At 38.5% G+C, this 21,553-nt stretch overlaps 1 protein-coding gene across 2 annotated transcripts in view; it reads right to left on the minus strand.

Moving 5' to 3' along the window:
• Positions 1-5,370: 5,370 nt before the first annotated feature.
• EFR3A (EFR3 homolog A) overlaps positions 5,371-21,553 on the minus strand; it is a gene marked incomplete at its 3' end in the record, with an annotated part of 54,397 nt that continues 38,214 nt past the window's right edge. Inside the window, exons 13-22 of one of the 2 annotated variants that reach the window (XM_084260393.1) lie at positions 20,062-20,223; positions 18,720-18,851; positions 18,226-18,293; positions 16,631-16,758; positions 14,543-14,593; positions 11,946-12,034; positions 8,426-8,474; positions 7,288-7,391; positions 6,672-6,721; positions 5,371-5,476 (exon numbers count right to left, since the gene is read on the minus strand). In XM_084260393.1, coding sequence (XP_084116519.1) covers positions 5,371-5,476; positions 6,672-6,721; positions 7,288-7,391; positions 8,426-8,474; positions 11,946-12,034; positions 14,543-14,593; positions 16,631-16,758; positions 18,226-18,293; positions 18,720-18,851; positions 20,062-20,223 — 939 coding nt within the window. The remainder of the gene's footprint in view (positions 5,477-6,671; positions 6,722-7,287; positions 7,392-8,425; positions 8,475-11,945; positions 12,035-14,542; positions 14,594-16,630; positions 16,759-18,225; positions 18,294-18,719; positions 18,852-20,061; positions 20,224-21,553) is intronic. The other variant, XM_084260392.1, reaches the window with a different exon arrangement.

Raw genomic sequence — 21,553 nt, forward strand, 5'->3', positions numbered from 1 at the left:
CAATCCTAAACCCAAATGGGAAAGAGACACAAAAGGTGTTTTGTCACATGAATCCCATGCCTGTAGCAGCTACACCATTAGCATTAGTGAGGACAGCAGGAGAACACAGAGTCATGGAATATCCTGAGTTGGAAGGGACCCATGGGGATCAGAGTCCAACTCCTGGCTCCACACAGGGCCAGCCAAGTCAGAGCATGGGACTGAATGCATCATCCAGATGCTTCCTGAACTCAGTCAAGCTCAGTACTGTGACCCAGGGAGCCTGGTCAAGTGCCCAACCAACCACTAAAGAACATCTTCCTAATATCCAACCTAACACAAAGGCTTTAAGGGAAGGCTGAGAGGAGAGCTGAGATATGTGAGATGTCCCATCTGCAAACAGGACTTTAATTACCCCCCCCACACACACTCCACACTGTACAGAAAGAGGGCATTTCACTACTTCACCAAATTGCCACAAACCTCAAAACCACCCATTTTTGCTCAGTGCTGAGACAAGATCTGGTATGTTTACCTCTTTCAGAACTGGAACTTTTACCAGCCTTTTACCACAGCAATGACAAATCATTTTATATTTCACAGCATTTATAAATACAAACGCTAATGAAAAGGTCAGGCAGCTAATTAGCTTAAATAGGAAAAACTGGCCTTTAAAACAAGTGAATTAAGTGCTTCACTGCTTAATAATAACACAAGCTCATTTTTCTGGTGGATGATAGCAGCGCTGCTGCTCTGAAGCCTGGACTGCAAATACACACTTAAGATTGAAATAGAAAAAAATTCCCTTTCTGCTAATTATTAAAAACCAGCATTACATTCATGGCATATGCAAATAAAATATGCATTTATTCAGAGATACGCTGAATTTTCTGATTGCAGAGATAGAACATTTGGATTGATCAAGTAAGGGAGAAATTACAATATACATAAGCTGTTATTCAGGCAATGTCATTGCTTCCATCAGGCTTTTTTTTTTTTTAATTATCTCTTATTTCAAAAAAAAAAATCTAACCCTAAAGTTGTTCCGGAATTACTACCATATGAATTGTGGTGATAAGGGGGAGACTTAAATAATCTGGCTATGATTAGCTGTATTTAGAGATCAGTGCTAAAATAATTATATTTAAAAAATAAAAAGCAGCTAAGCAGAAGATGAGGCATTTCACTTTTTTCTTTCTCTCACTTTCATCGTAGCTTTACAGAGTATTTTACAAAGATTTGGGGCATAGCTGGCCAAGACATACTTGTTTCCCCAAAATGAACAATTAATCTATTAATTATGAATCTAAAAGGTTTTCTTCCTTTGTTAGATACTTACCAATACACTTGTTTTAACTTTTTAAGCACTTGTTCTTTGACTATAAGATGATAAATATTAAAAAAATTGGAAACATGATTTCATCAACACCTTCATGTCATTTAGGAGACGTGACCTCTGAAAACCAGCACTATTCAGTTGTCCTCGTCATTGTGATCACAGGATCATTAAAACAGGGAGCAATGAATGAGTAACACAGTGAGGAAGCAAAAAGCTCCAGACTCACACTCCCTCCAAAATGCAAAAAGTAGCTCTCAACAGGCCACCTCCACTTTGTCTTACAACTGCAGTGGCTGTCACTTCTGTCCCTCCTTGTCTGGTCTCACATGGTCTGGTCTCATTCACCTTTACACCTTCTCTTCAGAGATAATTTAAAATAATCTCCCAAGTGTGACTATTGTTTTCTCCCTGGATTGTTTTGAGGTATCCATCATCAAAACCCTCTCAGACCAACTTGAACAGCAATGGAAGGTTGATAACCACTTATCTGAGTAGTGGGTTCAGAGATCCACAGGTCCTAGATTATGTAAGGAAGATGACTACCTTCTAAAATACCATAAACACAAACCAAGTTTTAACTTCTGCAATGCTTAGGAACAGAGGAGTAAAGTGAAAAAAATGCAACAGTACAATCCTCTGTATATTCAAGCATATCATGCAAGCTAGAAAAAGGTCCCAACTTCCTCAAAATAGATGTAAAGGATTGTTCTTCTCACTGCTTTCAGGGTGTACCACAAAAACCATCTAAATAGATGACTGGAGCAAAGAAAGAGTAACAAACAGCCCCATTAGATGGCATCACAGTTTGCAAGAAGCTATCTGTGGGTGGCTGTATGCAGATCTTCACATGAACTGACAACCTTATTCCTTGGAACTGATATTACAAACCAGTAAGTTCCTTACCCATGGCAGCACACCTGAAAAGCATAGTTTATTTATCCCCCTGGAGCTTGTCTGCTCTTAGGAAATTATTTTTCTACTGCTGCACTCTAAACTTTCGGTGGTCTTGGTAACTGTAATGGTTTAATCATAAATAATAGTAGCAGATTAATAATGGTGCAATGCTGAAACTTTTTTTAAAAAGTTTTGAAATTAGGTCTATTGCTCCTGAATTATGTCACTGATTTTTAATTGAGAGCAATAAAAACCTGACACCTTAGAAAAGATTAATTTTCAATTTTGGTTTATTTTATTGCTTAAATATAGATTGCACAGTGTGTTCTTACATTTATTGAAACCAGTTCATTATACACAGTACAGAACATGTGACCATCAGAACAACAGATGAATTAGCCCTACTCTGATCTTGGACAACAGGCTATTTCTATCTTTTAAAAGTAACAAGGATTTAGTTTATTTTGAAGTGACCCACTACCAAAAGCTGCAATTTCTCAAAATGACCCAATGGGAAAGAAAACCCAAAGCAAAAGCTGGAATACATTTGAACAGCTGGATACCAATTTATAAACACTGTGGTAGTACTCAATGCATTCCAGGTAACGCCGGGCCAGTACGTATACAGAGCTTTTAAATTCTGCAACACGGCTCAAGAACATAAATAAGTGGAACAAAGCAGCTTTATACTGTACAACAGCATTCTTAATTCATTTGGTTTCACTCATTAGCTACATAATACAATAACTATCAAAACAATACATTTCACAGTCCTCTTCCAGCTCTCTAGAAAGGCCAGAATGAACCAATTATCAACTTACAGACTCCCTGAATTTCCACAAAGGAAGAGATTAAGTATCATGTGAACACAGAGTGTTACAAGCTCTTCATTCCCTGCACAATACCTGCACAACACCTGCATTTCCCCAAACAAAACTCGTTTGAACACTGAAAACGTTCAAATCATTAGCATAAATAAAAAAACCTTCATAAACAGAACAGAAAATGAAATCTAGTTATTTCCACATGCAGCATTCATGCAATGTAATTCAATCACAGAAACAATCCTGTATTTACAGCACAGTCCCCATACTGCAAGAGTGCAAACAGAAGTACATTATTTATTTCTTAGACTCCTTATTTTCCTTTTTGTACAAAAGTGCACAGTGTTGTTCTTAAAAAGCGACAGTGGGTAAGTGGTTTACATTGTATCCCTATGTTAGATTTACTATTTTAAAATGCCAAAACACTATTATGTCTTACCTTAAAAAAAGGAAAGAAAAACCCCAAACAACCCAAACCAAGTGAAAACTAAAAACTAGAGTGTCAACGAGTCAGTCCTATTTTATGTGTAGACTGTGGTCTGATCAGGCTGATACGCTGCAGCAGTAAAAATCACAACGGAATGCTGTAGATAAGGGGCTGTTTCGTCATCCACTAACAGCTGTGATTGCACTGTTAAACTGAAAAGAAGGTCTCAATTACCTTTTGAGTTCTTTGAATGCTTTCTGAAAGTCTCAGCATGTTGTCTCATAGGTTTAAGTAGCTGATATTTCTGATGTTATGTCACATGAGGCTTTTGAAAGTAGTCCAGGGGAGTGCTGGTCTACAAAAAACTTCATCTGTTTTACTGCAGGTTTGCAAATGGTCAAGAGAGTCAGCAAATAACCGGCCTGAGAGCCATCCAGATCTTACAATTATGCAGTCATAGATTAAATTAGGTTGGGACTTCTGAAGGTCACGTAAACCAAGCTTCTGCTCAAAGCAGGGCTAACAGAAGTTAGATCACTTTGTGCATGGCTTGATCATCTTTCACGGCTAAGTTAATGTCTTACATTTATTAGATATTTGAGAACATTCATTCATGTTTATGCTGCTTCAGTCAGATTCAGATAGAGTAAGGGACTTCAAGTTACTATTCATGGCATCAATGAAAGCTGTTTTCTTTTTGCCTGCAGAATTTAGTGAGTCATAAAGACAGCGCTGACAATTATCATCAACAGCTCAGTGATTTACCGTATCCGTTTTGCTTTATTTACATTTGAATAGTATACTCAGATACATAAACCTATGAAAGTTACCACATTTTTCTTATTTCTAGAAAGGTTTGAGAAATGAAACAAAAACGAACACAGAGATGCATCTCTAAAAATGCTTTTGCTTGAAAACATACGTAATAAATTCTTGGTCTTTAAATGGTTTAATTCAGTTTTCTTTCAACTTCTAAAATACCATTAAAAAGCTGTAATAAACTACAGAGAAATACCTCATAGAATATATTTTTAATGTCTGTATTTAGGATTTAAAATGCCCTCAGTTTATTTTCTGCTATACTAAATATATCTCTCCTGTATTTATACTAAAGCAGACAGTAAAATCCTACTGCATTTTCAAAAGTACAGTCTGTAAACCATACACCCTTAAGACATGAAAAATATTGCACAGTTCCGTGCTTGAAGAGGAGATCTCTCCTCTCTTATACAACACAGTTAACTTTTAGCAAGAAACACAGGACATATACTGGGCGTATATATCTAAAAAGCATGTTATGTGATGCATCAAAAAATACTTGACAAGTGTCCATTAATTCATTTACTATAGTTGAACACATGTAAGGTATGTTTTTTTTTCCATATATTCTGAAACCAAGGTGGCTACTAGCTACAACAGCATGAGGGAGGGCAAAGGTAGCGCTCCTCTGGTTATTATTAAGATGAAGCAAGACAAAAGCATTCTATTGAAATATATAAAATTGAGGTGGAAAGGGGGAAGATGAAAATATATAAAAGAAAAAAAGCAGGCTTTAACAGGTTCTTCAGTTATAATGACTCAAATTAACAGAATTTACAGAAATACAAATTCCTAGTGTAACTGAAAGATCTGTATGGCAAGACAAGATTTAAACCTGACTTCTACACATATTCAAATATGGAAATGAAGAAACATGATATATGAAAAAACCTAACTTCAAGTATATTACAGAATAAAACAACTGAGGACAGTCTTCATGAGTTTGGCTAGAGTAATTTTCATTTGGCTCATGTTCATCATTATTTTAAAGTTAGTTTAGACAAAATAAACAATAAAATTTGAAAACTCATCTTGTTTTTTCTATTGTACTCTACTCTAAATAATGTCCAGCAGACTTCAGAAGACACTTAATACACACAAAGATCTGGAAACTTCATCTCATAGACCGGAACAGATTGGTAATGAGCATGTCCAGCAGTAATGGTCATCGTTCCTGAGGGGCTAGGTGGAGGACTGCATAAGAAGAACAATCAACATATAAAACTTTGTAAGACTGCTTTCGTGTTTATAAGTTGATATATGAACAGCTGAGAAAAAAATAAACTACCCTTCCCCCCTCACAACCAGTATTTTACCCTATTCCTGAAATTCTAATGAAATCCTCAAGTTGGTTTTTTTTTGGTTTGGTTTGTTTTTCTGCACTCTGGTCTAAATCCACTTCACTTCTATTACAGACCTACAAAACCGTGTTCTATCACTAGCAGATACTATTCCTTCCGCATGGATATGCACAACTTTAATAATGTCATGTGCTATTTTGGGTGTTCATTTTCCACTTACTTTCTCAATTACTGGAAAACAGCAGCATTATTTGATATACCGATGTACACAGCAATAATACTGACATGTTTTCTGGAATGTCTAGAAGTTTCAAATCGGTAACAAAAACAACCCCAAAGTGACTGTTTTAGATAAAGTCTGCTCTTTTTCAGTATACTGGTTTTGGATGTGATAGAGTTAAGTTTCTGTATAGTAGCTGGTATGGTGCTGTGTTCTGGATCTGTGACCAAAGCAGCACTGGTAACACTGGGATGTTTTTGTTCTGCTGAGCAGGGATTACATGGAGCCAATTCCTTTTCTGCTCCTCACCCCACCCCACCAGCGAGAAGGCTGGGGGTGCACAAGGAGCTGGGAGGGGACACAGACAGAATAGCTGACCCCAGCTAACCAAAGGGATATTCCACACCATATGACATCATGCTCAGCAATAGTAGCTTTAGGGAAGAAGGGGAATATATTCAGAGTGGCACCACTTGTCTTCTCAGGTAACTATTATGTGTGATGGAGCCCTGCTTTCCTGGAGATAGCTGAACACCTGCCTGTCCATGGGAAACGGGGAATTAATTCCTTGGTTTGCTTTGCTTGGATGTGCAGCTTTTGCTTTACATATTAAATTGTCTTTAAGGCAATGCTTAGGCTTTCTCACTTTCATTCTTGCAATTCTCTATCCCAGCCCACTGAGGTGGACTTAGCCAGTGGCTGCATCAAGCTTAAATACCTACTGCATCTGAACCACAACATTCAGCTAAATCAGTAATTTTCTGCCCACTACATGTGTGTAAGAACTCTATGACATGACCACCTAAAAGTAGTCACAACTGCTTCATAACTCATCTTTCATTCATCACATTCTTGCACAAAGCCTTACCGAATGGTGAGTTCCAGTATCTGTGCAAGTCTATCGTGAAGCAAGTTTGCCTAGGAAAAAAAAATAATTGAATTATTGACTACTCTGTATGGAACAGGACTTCACATCGCCACGCAGCATATCTAGGCAGCTTTCCCTATCTTGTTTTCTTTTCTCACCACTGCAAGGATTCTGAGCCCTGAAGAGGCTCGTGAGATTGAGTGAGCCTGTCTTGGAGCACGAAGAATTATATAGCAAATTTTGCTGTTGCAGATCAGAGTAACTAATGTGAAACACATGCAGTTATTTAAAATATGTAATGGGGTGAATACTGCTCCAGTTATCCCAGGATGAAACAGGAACAGGCTGCGAATCAAGATTCCAAAGTTAGCAAGGAAAACACGAAGATTAAGAGTGTATGAGATTTCCATCCCTTTTCAAATGGTCTGGGAACAATCAAAAGCACAATTTAAATAACCAGAATTTCCCAACATTGAGAATAGTGGAGACAATAGCTGAAGACAGAGAGCTGAACTTCTGTGGAAGTAACAGCAGCAGTGACATAATCACCTTTAACTCCCCGTTAACGCTTATACACTAGTATCTCCAGTGCTGTAAAATATTTTCAGAAACTCACTTTGGTTTCACATTGAGCTGCGATCTCTTCAAACGGTGCTTTCTGGAACTTTTCAATCACAAGTCGCCTTTTTTCTTTTTCCTGTTCTTCAAGTCCATTGTTATCTTAAAAAAGTAATAAATAAAAACAAGACAAATCTTTGGGTTTTGTGTAGAAGGGGCATAAACCTTCAAATGTGCACTGCAGAAGAAAGCAAGCACTGTAACTGAAGCGATGCAACCATCTGTCACCCGTCATTGCTTCTAAAGCAAAATGCAGATACAACTTAAAGGAAGCTGGTTTAAGGAGCCCTGTTTTGCCCCTTTCTTAACATGTGCTTTAATTTTTAACCCAGGCTTCCTTTTACTTTCCATGCCTGGACTCAAGGCTGCACTTCTCACTGCACATAAGTTCAGCTTCAAGAGAAAATAAGGGAGCATCCTCCCTCCCAGTACCACGCAGACAGGTGGGCAGAACCTGCTATTAGAGTTTGGGAAAAACAAGTTCAGCTTCCATAGGCTGAGTGAACTTTCCGGCATCTAATGAATTTAAGTAGCTCAGTGATTAAGCAGGTTTGGAAAACTGATTTGAATTACTGTTCAGAATGCCAATGTCTAATGTTTAAAACATCAATGCCTAATCTGTATTTTTGACAGAAGTTTTGTGGCCTGGACAACATTCATTAGTAATTACTGACAGGGATATGAAATAAGAAAACTAGGTAATTTTGACTTCTGGTTGCTGGGTCACTTGTCAAAAAATGGAGAGGTTTTGAAGTTCCCAATGTTTACCTTATAATCTGTTTTCTGAATATGCTGAAGACCTGAAAAATCTTAACACATAAAAAATATTTCAACTGCACTATAAATAATCACTCAATGGAAATGGAAAATCTCAAATTAGTTATAGGTTGGCTTATTTAATAGATGACAGGCACTTCCAGATGCTTTTCATTTAGTCACATTAAACTCAGAAAATTAATTCATTAAAAATACCAAGATATTGCTGCAGATACGTAGAACTAAATAATCAATTTTTAAAATAAATTTACTAGCTGAAGAGAAAAAAAAATTATGTTATTCCGGCAATGCCTTTATCTCTAGCAGTTCCACAGTAATCTAAAACTATGCTGTATAAACACGACTATAATAAGTCTTACCAATTGCTTTCTTCAAAGCTTCAAAGGTGATTTCTTCAGTGTTATCAGCCTAAACACAAATAAAGAAGAATGTTAAACCTCCTAAATAATAAGCTACTAAAAAAAAAAAAAGGGAATGTGATAAACACAGAAGGCCAAGATGGTCACAGAACTCTCCTGCCTTAAAGTCTGTAATAGCTTTATCTGGAGTTTCCATGACAGCTGGCAGATCACTGAATCACATTAAGCCACTGCAATTAGTAAGGAAATTTTTATCAAATGAGATCAAAGTGAACTTTCCAAAGTCTGGTCAAGGTGCTCTGTAGCAACAATGCTTTGGAAAAGGACTTGACTTTTGGCAAAATACTCCTTTGAGTTAGAAGGATGTTGCAGTGTTTCTACACTGCTAAGCCTCAACGCTGGTTTTTACACAGCAGGTAAGATTGATAGTAACTGCTCCCTGAAATTCTCTGAGCTACCAGCAACATGATACTAAAATAAGAGGCAGTAGCGGAGGCTAGAGTAGGAAATGGTTATTCCTTTAGGCTTAACTTCATATTCAATATGGGCTCCAAATAATTTGATGCGTATGTCACAAAGAGCTCTTTAGCTCTCATGTTTAACAAGCCATGTCTGATGCACTGAGAAAATGTCTTCATTTAGCTGCAGATGTTCTTCATTCAGGAACTGCTTGGGTCTGCAAAATTACCAAAGATGCGGGAACATTTGTTTTGCTGAAGAGCTCTAGCTCGTCAATCTTTGTGTTTTCACTCTTTAAAGACCTGCAGTTTCTTTATCAGTCAGTATATTTATGGTGAAATTACTGTGTTGTGGTTTTACGTGGCAAGGTTCTGATGGAGGAGAGGGGGCTTCAGGGGTGGCTTCTGCAAGAAGCAGCTAGAAGTTTCCCCTAGGCGTGACAGCACAAACACCAGCTGGGCTCAAGGCCAGACCCACCACTGACCAAGGCTGAGGCCATGAGTGATGGTCACAGTGCCTCTGTGAATCACATTTAAGAGGGGAAAAAAATGCAAGTAGTCGCTTTTTGCCACCAGCGAAGGGAGTGAGAATATGCAAGAAGCTGCAACATCAAGAAGGTGGGGGAGGAGGCACTGCAGGTTCCGGAGGAGAGATTCCTCTGAAGCCTGTGGAGAAGACCATGGTGGAGTGGGTTGACCACCCTGCAGACCATGAAAGATGACATGGAGCACAGATCCCACCTGCAGCCCATTGAGGACCCAATGCTGGATTAGGTGGAGACACATGAAAGACACTGTGACCCCCACTGGAACAAGCTCCTGGCAGGACCTGCAGCCCAATGGAGAGAGAGGCCCATGGTAGAGCAGGTTTTCTGGGGTGACTTCTGACCCTGTGAGGGACCATGCTGGAGCAGTCTGGGTCTGAAGGTGTGTACCCCATAGAAGTGACCCACACTGGGTGGGGGTCACTGAAGCCCAGTGGGGGAGGACATGTTGGAGAAGTTAATGGAGAACTGTCTTCCATGGGTAGGACTCCATGCTGGAACAGGGGAATAATGTGAGGAATGCTCCCCATCCCCGCTAAAAAGCAAAACAGCTCATAGGGAACTGACCTAAACACCTGTTCCCCATCCCTTGCCATGCCGCCCTGGGGGACAGGGTGAGAAGGAAGAGAAATCACGAATAAAGTTGAGTGCATGAAGAAGGTAGGGGTGGGGGGAGGTGTTTTAAGATCTGGTTGTATTTCTCATTATCCTACTGTGGCAGGGGATTGGGGAGGGGGTTTGGGAGAGTGGGGTAGGGTGTGCGTGTGAGAAGCTTCCATCATGCAGTTTATCCTCTTAATCAATAAAGCCTTATGCTCCTTTTTTTTTTCTTCAGTTCAATTCTGCTGACAGTTATGGATTACATTATATTTACTCATCTACCCAGCAAGAGAACCAAATTTAATATCCTTGTGTAATTCAGGAAAGCAGTTGAGTCACCATCACTGGAGGTATTTAAGAGACACATAGATGGGGTGCATAGGGAACTGGTTTAGCGGTGGGCTTAGCAGTGTTAGCTTAATGGTTGGACTCAACAACCTTATGGGCCTTTTCCAACCTGAGCAATTCTGTGATTCTATGTAAGTTTTTCCAGTGTTCATTATTTACATATCAAGGACAATGAGCAGTCAACAGAAATCCTGTTTTCCCTTTGCATTGTAAACAAACATTGTAAAGCAACTAAAGGAGGAAGAGCTTGTTTCATGTGCTTCTGATTAATAAAAATCTTGATTTTGAGACACAAGCAGTAATTCATAATCCAAGACCCTGGCCCACCTTACACTGACAGCCCATATACAAATGCTATATCCTGTTCAAAAAACATTCATGTATCCACGTTCAACATAACATCAGCATAATGATTTGAAATATGAAAAGGAAGCTTCTCTCATTTAATTCTACTTTCAAATGAGAAGTTCAATAATGATACATGAGATTAAAAAAAGGAGCCTAATGGCAAACACCCCCATTCCTATTAGGAACATTTAATTTCTTCAGAACACTAATCTGGGCTTATTTTTCAAATACTTCTCTCTCCTTTCTCCTAAACCATTATCTAGTTTATGTAGATAGCAAGATGTAAACACAGAATATCATCTGAGGTATCATCAGCACCAAGCAGAAAGGAATAATAACAATGATGTAAAACAAATAACTCCTGTCAGTAAATGTTTAAGTGAGGCTTGCTCTTTAGCAATAGCTTAATATTGCACTTTTAACTAACACTCAGTTTGACTGTGTCCCCACATTCTGTTCCACGCTCCTAGATGGTTTGTGCTGCAAGGTACTGAAGGTACAATTCATTTGCATGTACAAACACCTCAATTTGAACAGCTGATCCCCATCTCAGCCAGCAGAAATCTGGGTAATAAAACTCAGCAGAACCTTGAAAAATATTCAGTAGAAGTGGAAGTTTATTTTAGGAAATACTTCAAATGAAGTGTCAGAAGCTGTGGGGTAATTTTAATTATAATGCAATCTTCCTAAGGGATAATTAGCATCAGCTCCTGTACCCTACATAAAAAAAAAAAAAAAAAACAACTTTCTGTTGCTGCCTTACCCCTCCCATGGCTTTAAGTTAAACTCTTCTGGAGGGGAAAAAGTGATACTGTAACACCATATGTAGCCTGCTTGGTCTTTACCTGCCCCTCTCAAACACAACAGCTCTAACAGATACTAGCCTGGTATCTGTCAGCCCCACACCGATGAACAAGAGTCTCAGACACTTCAGATGATGCAGGGACACAAATACAGGATTTTGATTTGATCCCCCAAAATGCCAAGAAAATATTTTAGAGTACTGAATCATAATACCTTTTTATACAGCAAGACCAGTATCAGTGTCTGTGACAACACGTTTCTACAAATATAGATGTTAAAAAAATAAATCAAAGTTCAAAAGAACTGAACATTTCTAGGACTGTCAGACATTAACCTTTCTGGGAAAAAGTCATGTGCATTCCCTTCTCACCCCCTGTCCTAAAGATGTTGCTTTAAAACATTGTGTGATTTTCATACCTTATCCTCCATGTTGTTGCCAGGCAGAATATCTACCTGGATAGATACTGTGTCCACAATGCTCTTCCTCCTGGAGAGTCTGTCCTCATCTAAAATAAAAACAACTTAGCTCACTTTCTGCATAACACTTGAAACATGAGTAATCGAATTCTACACATCAGATGCAGATTTGTTTCTCTGCACCTAGTTAATGCAAGATCATCTCGTTTATTATTTGGATTGTTGTGAAAAATGATCAGTTACTGCTCTAAATTAGAAGAAAAATAACCTTTTTATTGTTCCTTCCCCCTCAATCCCAGAGCTTGCCAATTTTCCCTTGAAAGACCAGAATTTTTTAAAAGGAGATGAGATCTTATTCAAATGCATAATAAATAACAAAGCACATCAAGATATATTGCTGCAGAATAATTTACAAAAGCCTGAACTAATTTTAATGGTTGTGAAACTGAAATATGTAGGCCTTAATTCGAAGGTATTCTGAAACAGAAAAGGCCTCCTTGGAAGATGACTCACTGACAGAAGAAATAAAGATTTCTGAATGAAAATGAACAACAATCCTTCCTTAGTTGTTTTGCTACACGTACCACATTCAGCGAGCCTAAAAAACTACTTGGTGAAAAAAAATTCTCTCCATTTTTAACTTCCTACAAATATTTTAGCAAGTCCAGCTGGCCTGAAAACTTGTCGAGTAGGACCAACTGTGCTGATACTAGAATCTGCATGAGCAGATTATAGATTGTGATCAAAAGACCCATCAGTTGATGGAATTTCCTTTTGTAATTGCATTTCTGAGACAGTACACCAATAATCTTCTCATTTTTGAAATTTAATATATTAATATAAGATTTATACAAATTATACAAAACCCAGGAGAGATGCATTTACAGACACATCATGAGGATCCTCTGACAAATGGAGACTTCAGTGGCATGACTCTTGTCTCTTTTAGAAAACCTTTAATTGCCATATCACATATTAGATTTTAGTCAAGGTCAAGCCATCTGGACCTGGCCATTAATATTTGATGACTTGCACTACATGTAGAAGGACCTACAGGCATTTGATACTAAGAAAAGGAGAATGACTCTCAAACTCCCCCCCCCTTCCCCAGGTAATTTATGCTGGTTCTTCTGCAACCTTTGTTTAAGCCACCTCTAGCAAAGTGCTTTTTCAGTGCAAATATTGAACAGGAACAGACAGAATTCATTCCAGCAGAGCTGAACACACTTGGTTTTTAAAAATCAAGAAATAATGTTCAGAAGTCATATAAAAGAAAGGCCATTTTAAGATCAAGAGACAGCAAAAAACATCTGATATCTAGCTATATCTGCCAGGTTTTCTCAGAGTCCCTGATCATGTGAAGTGGCATTTTGAAGGATTTACTTAATTTTTAATCCCTGACAGCTCACTGGTACAAGACCAATACATAGAGCCTGAGGAAAGCACTTTAGCCCTCAAGAGCAACACAAGGCAAAACTACATCTTTGCTGCCATCTTGCTGCTCTCTCTATAATTGACATGCTAGCACCAGAACATACATTTTTGGGACTACTTTAGATAGTTCATTTTTGTAATGGATGCCTCACTACACTGGCCTAAAGAAAAGGCCCATTCATTTCTAATTTCAACATATTAAGTGGGTGAAAAACTGTAGAAACTAATTTTTTTTCTCTTACGTAATATAAAGGTTCTCTGCTTGCACACAGGAGCCCAGGAGCATGAGAGCAGTGATGGAGCCCCAATACCTGCTGCTCCAGTCCCTGCCAGGACTGTCCTAGGAGTCTCGGTCCCATGGCTGGGGAGATGCACCCACCCCATGGGAACAGCTCTCCAGGTCTCCTTGCTGACTGAGACCCATGTGTGCACACACATGTGCATTACTGTGCACAAGGGGGATCTGTAGCATTCGGACTGGGGCTATGGGTCTTGGGGACTCACAATGATTGGGGAGACTGGGAACCAAGAGGCAGCTGGTGGGTAAACAATGTCTAAGCCCAGCTACTGGTGGGATGCACACAGAACATATGCATGTCTACCTGTCCCACCAATGTCCCACTAACGCTCCCATATTCCCACTAAAGGTTGGATGAGGTACTTAGGGACTTGGTTTAGTAACTAACATGGGTGGTAGGGGGACAGTTGGACTAGATGACCTTAGATATCTTTTCCAACCTTCATGATTCCATAACCTTGGTCGCCAACAGCCCAAGTATGACAAATCAATGTTCTGAATAGCTGTGAGCTTCTTCCAACTTTCTACAGAGTTGTTGTAAATTCACCCAGAGAGGTAATTAGTACTATTACAAAAATGCTACCTACAGTCTTATTACCTGCTCGGGAAAAGAAGGTAGGAAGATACCACATTGCAGAATTACCCATAAAGAGTAAAGAAAAGGTAAACCTTGGAGCAGCTAATATTGCTACAGGTACATCAAGGACATGAACCAAACAAAGCGGAAGGAAACACTAAGTATAACACAATTTCTGGCCTAAAGTTTAAAAGCCTTCTAAAAGCATTTGGGGTTTTTTTGACTGTGCACATCCTATACACACACCACAGCTAGCAGGAGAGCAGGCTGACCTACGATTCAGTTTACCTTTTGACTTGTGTCTGCATTTATGAGGTTTTTTGCCTGATGGAAATAGTTAAATTTAAAAAAAAAAGGTATAGACAAAAAATGATTAAATGTACATTTAAATTATCAACTTCCCTCCTACTCCAGACATTTAATAGAAGGTAGAAAAATTTGTAAATATGAATGACTTTCCAACAGGTAAGTATCAAAAACTGAAACAGAGAAAGGATGATGACTTTACGTCTATAAGACACTGTTAAGCACTGCAGCATTAATATTCAGAAATACTAAAAATAATTAGGATAAAATCTTTACTGGCTTTCTGAGTTCAACTATATTCTGGATTCAATCACCAGAGTATTAAAAAATGGATCCATCTCACTACAACTGATATTCTTTGAGACACTATATTCTAGCTTTATAATCAAACAGTAGAAATTAAACATATAAGTCAAAATTAAAAGTTTTAAATACTACAATATTCACTTTGGTCCTGCTATAGTTAATTGAAAGCCTTGGAAGCTCAGTATCTCCCAAGATCAGAGATTAATGATCCTAGACAGATATAACAGACAGGAAGCCAGTTTTGGTTACTGCTCTTTGCAAGACTAACACATGCCCCAACCCACTCAACTGCTTCACATACTCTATGATGTAGCATATGGTGGTTTCTCATCACCTGAAGAGGCAGTTAATCACATATGTTAGCTAAAATTGCTTAACTTTGTCAGAACTTATGTATCTTCCTGTGTAGGAATGCATTTCTATGGAAGTACCCAAGAAAACCCTAGCAAGGTCATTTGGATATAAATACAACTCATTTTCTACAAGAGGCTTAGCATAAATTTCCAAGCAGCCTCTCTTTCTCATTCCATTCTCATTCACTCACTCTAAGACAATAAATAATATACAGGTAACATTTCTTCACTTGCTACCTTCTTCTGACACCACTAAAGTGTAATGTTAAGTGGGTTTTTGGATGCCAGAACAAATAACCTGACAGTTACAGCAGCAATTTAATTTTCAGAAGACAACAGCCAGCAACAGAAAACACAGCCGCTGCTTGAGTACCTCAGAATAAAAGCACTAGTTTGCCTGACAGCACATGGGGCAGAACCATATCTGCTGCTCTGGAGAACTCATCCCCTCCCATAGCAGTTATCCAAAGAAGTTTATTCAAGAGTAGCAGGAATGTCTCCAAATTGTACTGCAAGCACAATAAATCTGGCATTCACTGTCTATATGCACTATGTTTCTTCTGATGTGTGAGCTACAAAACATAGGAATCATTATTTTCCTGCTAGGAGCTTTTATTTCTCAGAAAAGTCATGCTTCAGACTGGGATATCCTATAGTGTATTACAATAATAACCAGTTACATAGAGCCACAAAACACACACCATTAGTAAAATAGATGCACACAAACTTTTTCTTTTTCCCCAGTAAGTTGCTCAACTGGCTGCTGAGCAGAAAACACACAGCATCACACACTAAGCTAGACATTCACATACTATTCATGCACTCTGTATAGCACACACACTCACAAACATTCCTCACGTATACTTTATTTTGATTGCATTACCTGACACTAAGATAGAACATGTATCTAAAGGACTAAAAAAAAATAACATTCTTGACTAAACTAACATCTGCTCACTCAGAATTTGACTAAAGCAAACAAGTCACCATAAGGGCAGATGGGCTAAGTTCCCTCCAGTGTTTACATAAAAAGGATAAAGCACGCTGACTTGTGTAATCCTTCCTCACCTGCTAATTCAAATTCAGACAGAAAAACATTAATAATCACTGCTATTGATCTTAGGCATTCTTTCAAAAGCAAAGACTTCATTAAAAAGAGTTGAACCGAGTTCAAGAACTTTCTGGCTCCCCTCCTGAATTTCAAGAAAAAAATATAACTTAAAAGGACATGTATTTGAAAATTCTTTAGCAATAATGTAATAGCTAATAAGAAAAAAAAATCTTTAGAAAACAACATTAAACTATGATTAAGTTTTATTGCCAAGTAGTCACATTTCATTGGCCCAAAACACATCAAAAAAGCATTCTTAAGAACTGGTACTTAGCAGTTTTGCCACTAATCACCACTTACCTGTTACCTGGGGTACGTATGGAACCGACAATCTTTCCACGCTGTATCCACTGCCTCCTAATGATTCTGCAATCTTGTTTGTCAGGAAAAATAAGTTCTTTTCATGTTTCTCCAAGGATTTTGGAAGACTGTCAAAATATACATTTGAAGTTATCTACCAACAGAGACTTGTCCACTAAGTAAAACATTTTTTTCAATGCCAGCAAACAACCAAAAAGGGTCAATGGTAATGATCTGATGGAAATAAAACCTGCTCAGTATTTTAACAATGAATATACTTCCCAAAAGGAGTCCATTGAATATGTCTGCAATATTTTTAGCTACCTTAACCAAGAAGTATTACCTGAAATATGCTCCTTGCCTACTCTTCTACATCTTGAGAGAACATGATGTCTGTTAAATAGGAAAAACTGCAGAGTAGCAGTATTTGCCAGCAATGTGTCTTTGTGGGTAAGGGTCTCCTGGGCTGCCTTAGGAGAAGCACTGCCAGCAGGTTAAGGAGGGTGATCTTAACCCTCCACTCAGCACTGGTAAAGCCACACCCAGAGTACTGTGTCAAGTGCTGGGCTCCCTAGGACAGGAGAGACATGGACACACTATAGAGAGGCCAACAAAGGACCAATAAGGGACTGGAGCATCTCTCCAATGAAGACAGACAGCTGGGACAGTTCAACATGGAGAAAAGAAAGGGAATCTTATCACTGCTTTGTGCAGCTACTTTAAGGGAGGGAGATGGTAAAGAAAATCATAGAATATGTAAGGTTGGAAGGAACATTTAGCAGTCATGTAGTCCAACCCCCCGGCACTAAGCAGGGACACTTTCACTAGATCAGGTAGCTCAGAGCCCCAATCCTGACCTTGAACATCTCCAGGGATGGGACCTCCACTACATTTCTGGGCAACCTGTGCCAGTCATCCACCACCCTCATAAAGAACTTTTTCCTGATATCCAACTTAAATCTCCCCTTTCCGAGTTTAAAACCATCACCCATCATCCTACTGCTACATGCCCTCATGGACAGTTCTTGCCCAGCTAATAACAGAGGTTGGTTCTTTTTCATGGTGCCCAGTAACAGGATCAGAGGCGATGGGCACAAACTGAAACATGGGAGGTTCCCTCTTTACACTTGAAAACACTTTTTTATTGTGTGGATGACCAAGCACTGGTACAGGTTACCCAGAAAGATTGTGGAGTCTCCAAACTTGAAGATATACCACAGCCATCTTCTACACGTGGTCCTGGACAGCCTTCTCTAGGTCACCCAGCTTGAGCTGAGAAGTTGGATCAGATAATCTCTAGAGGTCCTTTCCAACCTCAACCATTCTGTGATTCAGCAAAATGCACTTTGCTGTGTTAGCACTTACACCAAATATCATACTGTGCAGATGTGCCTCCGAGTACAGCAAGAAAAGTCAGGAAAACTGGTTTCTTTCCATATATGCATATGTGCTTTTAATGCTTAGTTTTCTTCTGCCTATCCTGCAGCCTATTAAACCTCTAAATTATTTTTCACATATGCAACATATTTCCATCATGTGTGATTTTTAACAGTAAAACAGGTACACTTCACTGTTCACAACCTGTATCTACTTACTTGCTTTTGTCTTTGAAAATTGTTTCTGGTAGAAAGTAAGATGCTTCCAGACTTCTAGTTTCAATAACCTGAAAAAAAACCAAGCCAAACAGTACAAATGAAGTACTTCCACAGTTATTTTCTCCAATGACTAAGTTGCTTTAAAGAGGTCCTACTGTAGCAATTACCGATCCTTCACTAACATCTGCCTCTGCACAACTGAGGCCTTCAGAATTTCCTTTAATGGGAGAAAGAGATTGTGGCACTCACATTTTAGACTGAAGATCTCATTCTCAAGATCTTGAGAGAAAAATATTCTGTGAGTAACTTTACAAGTCAGCAAGTGAGTTGACTTTACAAGTCAACAAGTCTCATCAGAGATCAAAGAGCAGTGTTGGTGGACACAAATACAGGAGATCAATGCCACAAACAATTACTTAAGACAAGTTATTTATCCATTTTACAGTAGAATGCATACTGTTCTAAAGGGCTTAAATTACTTAATTCTGTGTTACCTTGCTGACATGCTGACAAAAAGCAGGAACTGCAATCATCTGACTCAGAAAGTTGAGATATGCTGCAACCAATGCCATGACACCACAACGATTAAACATTGGCAGATTATCCTCATTGATGATGGCAATATCCTGAAACATAAGGGACAGCATTATACTTTCCAAGGTTAACAGACTGTTACGAGTATATAGAAAAATCCAAATTATTAGTAACAACATTAGCTTACATATGTCAACTATCTGGCACTACTTAGCATTCAATATGACTTATCTTAAAATCCTAGTATTTCAGCTCATTCCTGAATTAGGATCTGAAGTTAGCTTGAAGGTTTCGACACCCATGAAGAGAAGTAAGTCTATACAATTCAAATTTCTGTTTCTCAGAAAACATGTACATGTTAATGACTGGCTGTCTCTTGTCCTTTTCACCTGCTAATCATAATTTATTTTCAGAACAGTTAGAAACAGTAGTTTAATAATAACAAAAAAATCACTCTTACAAGTCAAGATACGAACCACAAAGGGAAATATTTAATGCTTACTAGCATTTCTATATTTATGTAGATTGTATTATTTCTGTTCTAGTAATATACATAATGGTATTTTCATCAAGTAAGGATTTGGTTCAGGGACAGTTTGGTTTTTTTTAAAAGCAAGGATGCACTCTGCATTTCAGAGGTTTCATAATGCAGGTGCAAATTAGGGAATAAGGTTAATGACAGAATGAACTAGGAACACAGGACAGAATTGCATCAAATTTCCCTAGCACATGCTAGCACTGATTTTTTGAATGCCTGAATTTGAACACAGATAAACTAAGTTACACAGTTTCCAATGAGGACTGTATGCAAGTATAAAATAACGTATGACCTGTAAATTTATTTTACAGAATAAAGGTGGTCAGCACACTGATAGACTTTTGCTCTAAGGTAAGACTAGATAGCCTGCTTCAACAAATGTTTCCAACCAACCCATTAACCATCAGCTTTCTTCCAAAATGAGGACAGTACATCTATTTTGTGCGGAACACTGACACAAGATCACGGGTTGTAAGAATACCTTGTGAATCTGCTAATCAGCGACTCCAAGGAATGTTTTGACAAATTTCCACCTCTGCTATATTTCCTGAAGAAAAAATGCTGTAGAAGTTTGCAACAAATCTGATTAGTTGAAGCTTCCCTCTGGTAAGTGTTATGTATAAAGCGCACTTCTTTAATGGACCAATCAGATTAGGACTGAATGATGGGATTTCCAATTTGAAGTTAAATAAGCAAACAATTCCATCTCCAATTACAAATATAACTTGTGAACCACTGAACCCAACACTGATTCAGACTCATACCTGCAAAGCAATAGCTAATCGAATGAGGTCAATAACCACTTCTTCATTGGCAAGTTCAATTGTGGTAAGAGCTAGAGATGTAAACAGCAATTCAAAGTTTTTTTGAACATTGTCTTCTTCTTTACAGCCTAAGTAGATGTGTCTGTACAGCTGCTGACCATGCTATGAAAGACAAAGAAAGAGAAAATCAGTCTCAGAGTATTTTAGGTTAGAAAGAACATTTTAATATCCACCAGTCCAGCTCCCTCCTCAAAGCAGGACCAACTTCAATTTTAGATAGAGAATTAAAAAAAATTAAAAAGGATTAGATACATTTATACACATGCATACACAGAAACAAGGACATGATTAATCAAGACCACCACCAGTTTACTGCTGCAACAGCAGCTTCTTTATGAATACAGTACTGTGCTATCTGACATGGAAACATACAGATAGGGAAGACAATAGAGAATTACAGATGAATACTGCACGGTCTAATCAGACACTGGCATGCACTTCCTATTGAAACAGTCAGAAAAAAAAAATGACCATTTATAAAACTGAGAAAATACAAAGTAGATCTTCAAACATTCTCAACAACGTTCAAGTGACAGAGGGGCTAAAGGTTATGTTTGTGAAGGCAATATATTTTTTCATTAAGCAAGTATCCTTCAATAGCAAACTGAGAAAAAAAATCTTCTGGAGGATGTTTCAGGTGAGTAAAGCTCCTTTATCACCAGGGAGGCTACAGCTCTAGTGAAGAATGTAAGTTACCTAATGAAAGACCCTCAAATTCAAGGGGACTTTCCTCATAACTGTGTTTAACAAAATACTAGTAAAGAAATTATTATTTCAACACACACACACAAAAACCCCACAGAAAAGCAGTTTAAGAAGCAGGTTTTGTAATACACAACTCTTATTCTGTCAAGGATACAGGCCTCTATCAGTCCACAGGATTAATTTTCAAGATCTACAGACTGCTTTACCTCTGGAAGTAGCATAGTCATAGAATGCATTAGATCGGAAGGGACTTTTAAAGGTCATCTAGTCCTACCACCCTGTGGTAATCATGACATCTTCACTGGATCAGGCAGCTCTGAGCCCCATCAAGCCTGACCATGAGAATCTCCAGGGATGGGGCCTCCACTACCTCTGAACAACCTGTTCCAGTGATCCACCACCCTCATAGCAAAGAACTCTTTCCTAACATCCAACCTAAATCTCCCCTTTTTGACTTTAATGTTAATTGCTGTTGTGAACAGCTCTTCCCCAGCTTTCTTATAGGCACCTTTCAGGTACTGGAAGGCTGCTGTAAGGTTCCCCCAGAGCCTTCTCTTCTCCAGGCTGAACAAGCCCAACTCTCTCAGCCTGTCTTCACAGGAGAGGTGCTCCAGCCCTTTGATCATATCTGTGGTCCTCCTCTAAACTAGTTTTGACAATTAGTTTTCATCTAGCAATCTCAGTAAATACAACTTAAACTTTTTTAAATCAAAGACACTGACTTGAT

This window comes from Gallinula chloropus, assembly GCF_964237585.1.
Source record: "Gallinula chloropus genome assembly, chromosome: 2".
Classification (NCBI taxonomy): Eukaryota; Metazoa; Chordata; class Aves; order Gruiformes; family Rallidae; genus Gallinula; species Gallinula chloropus.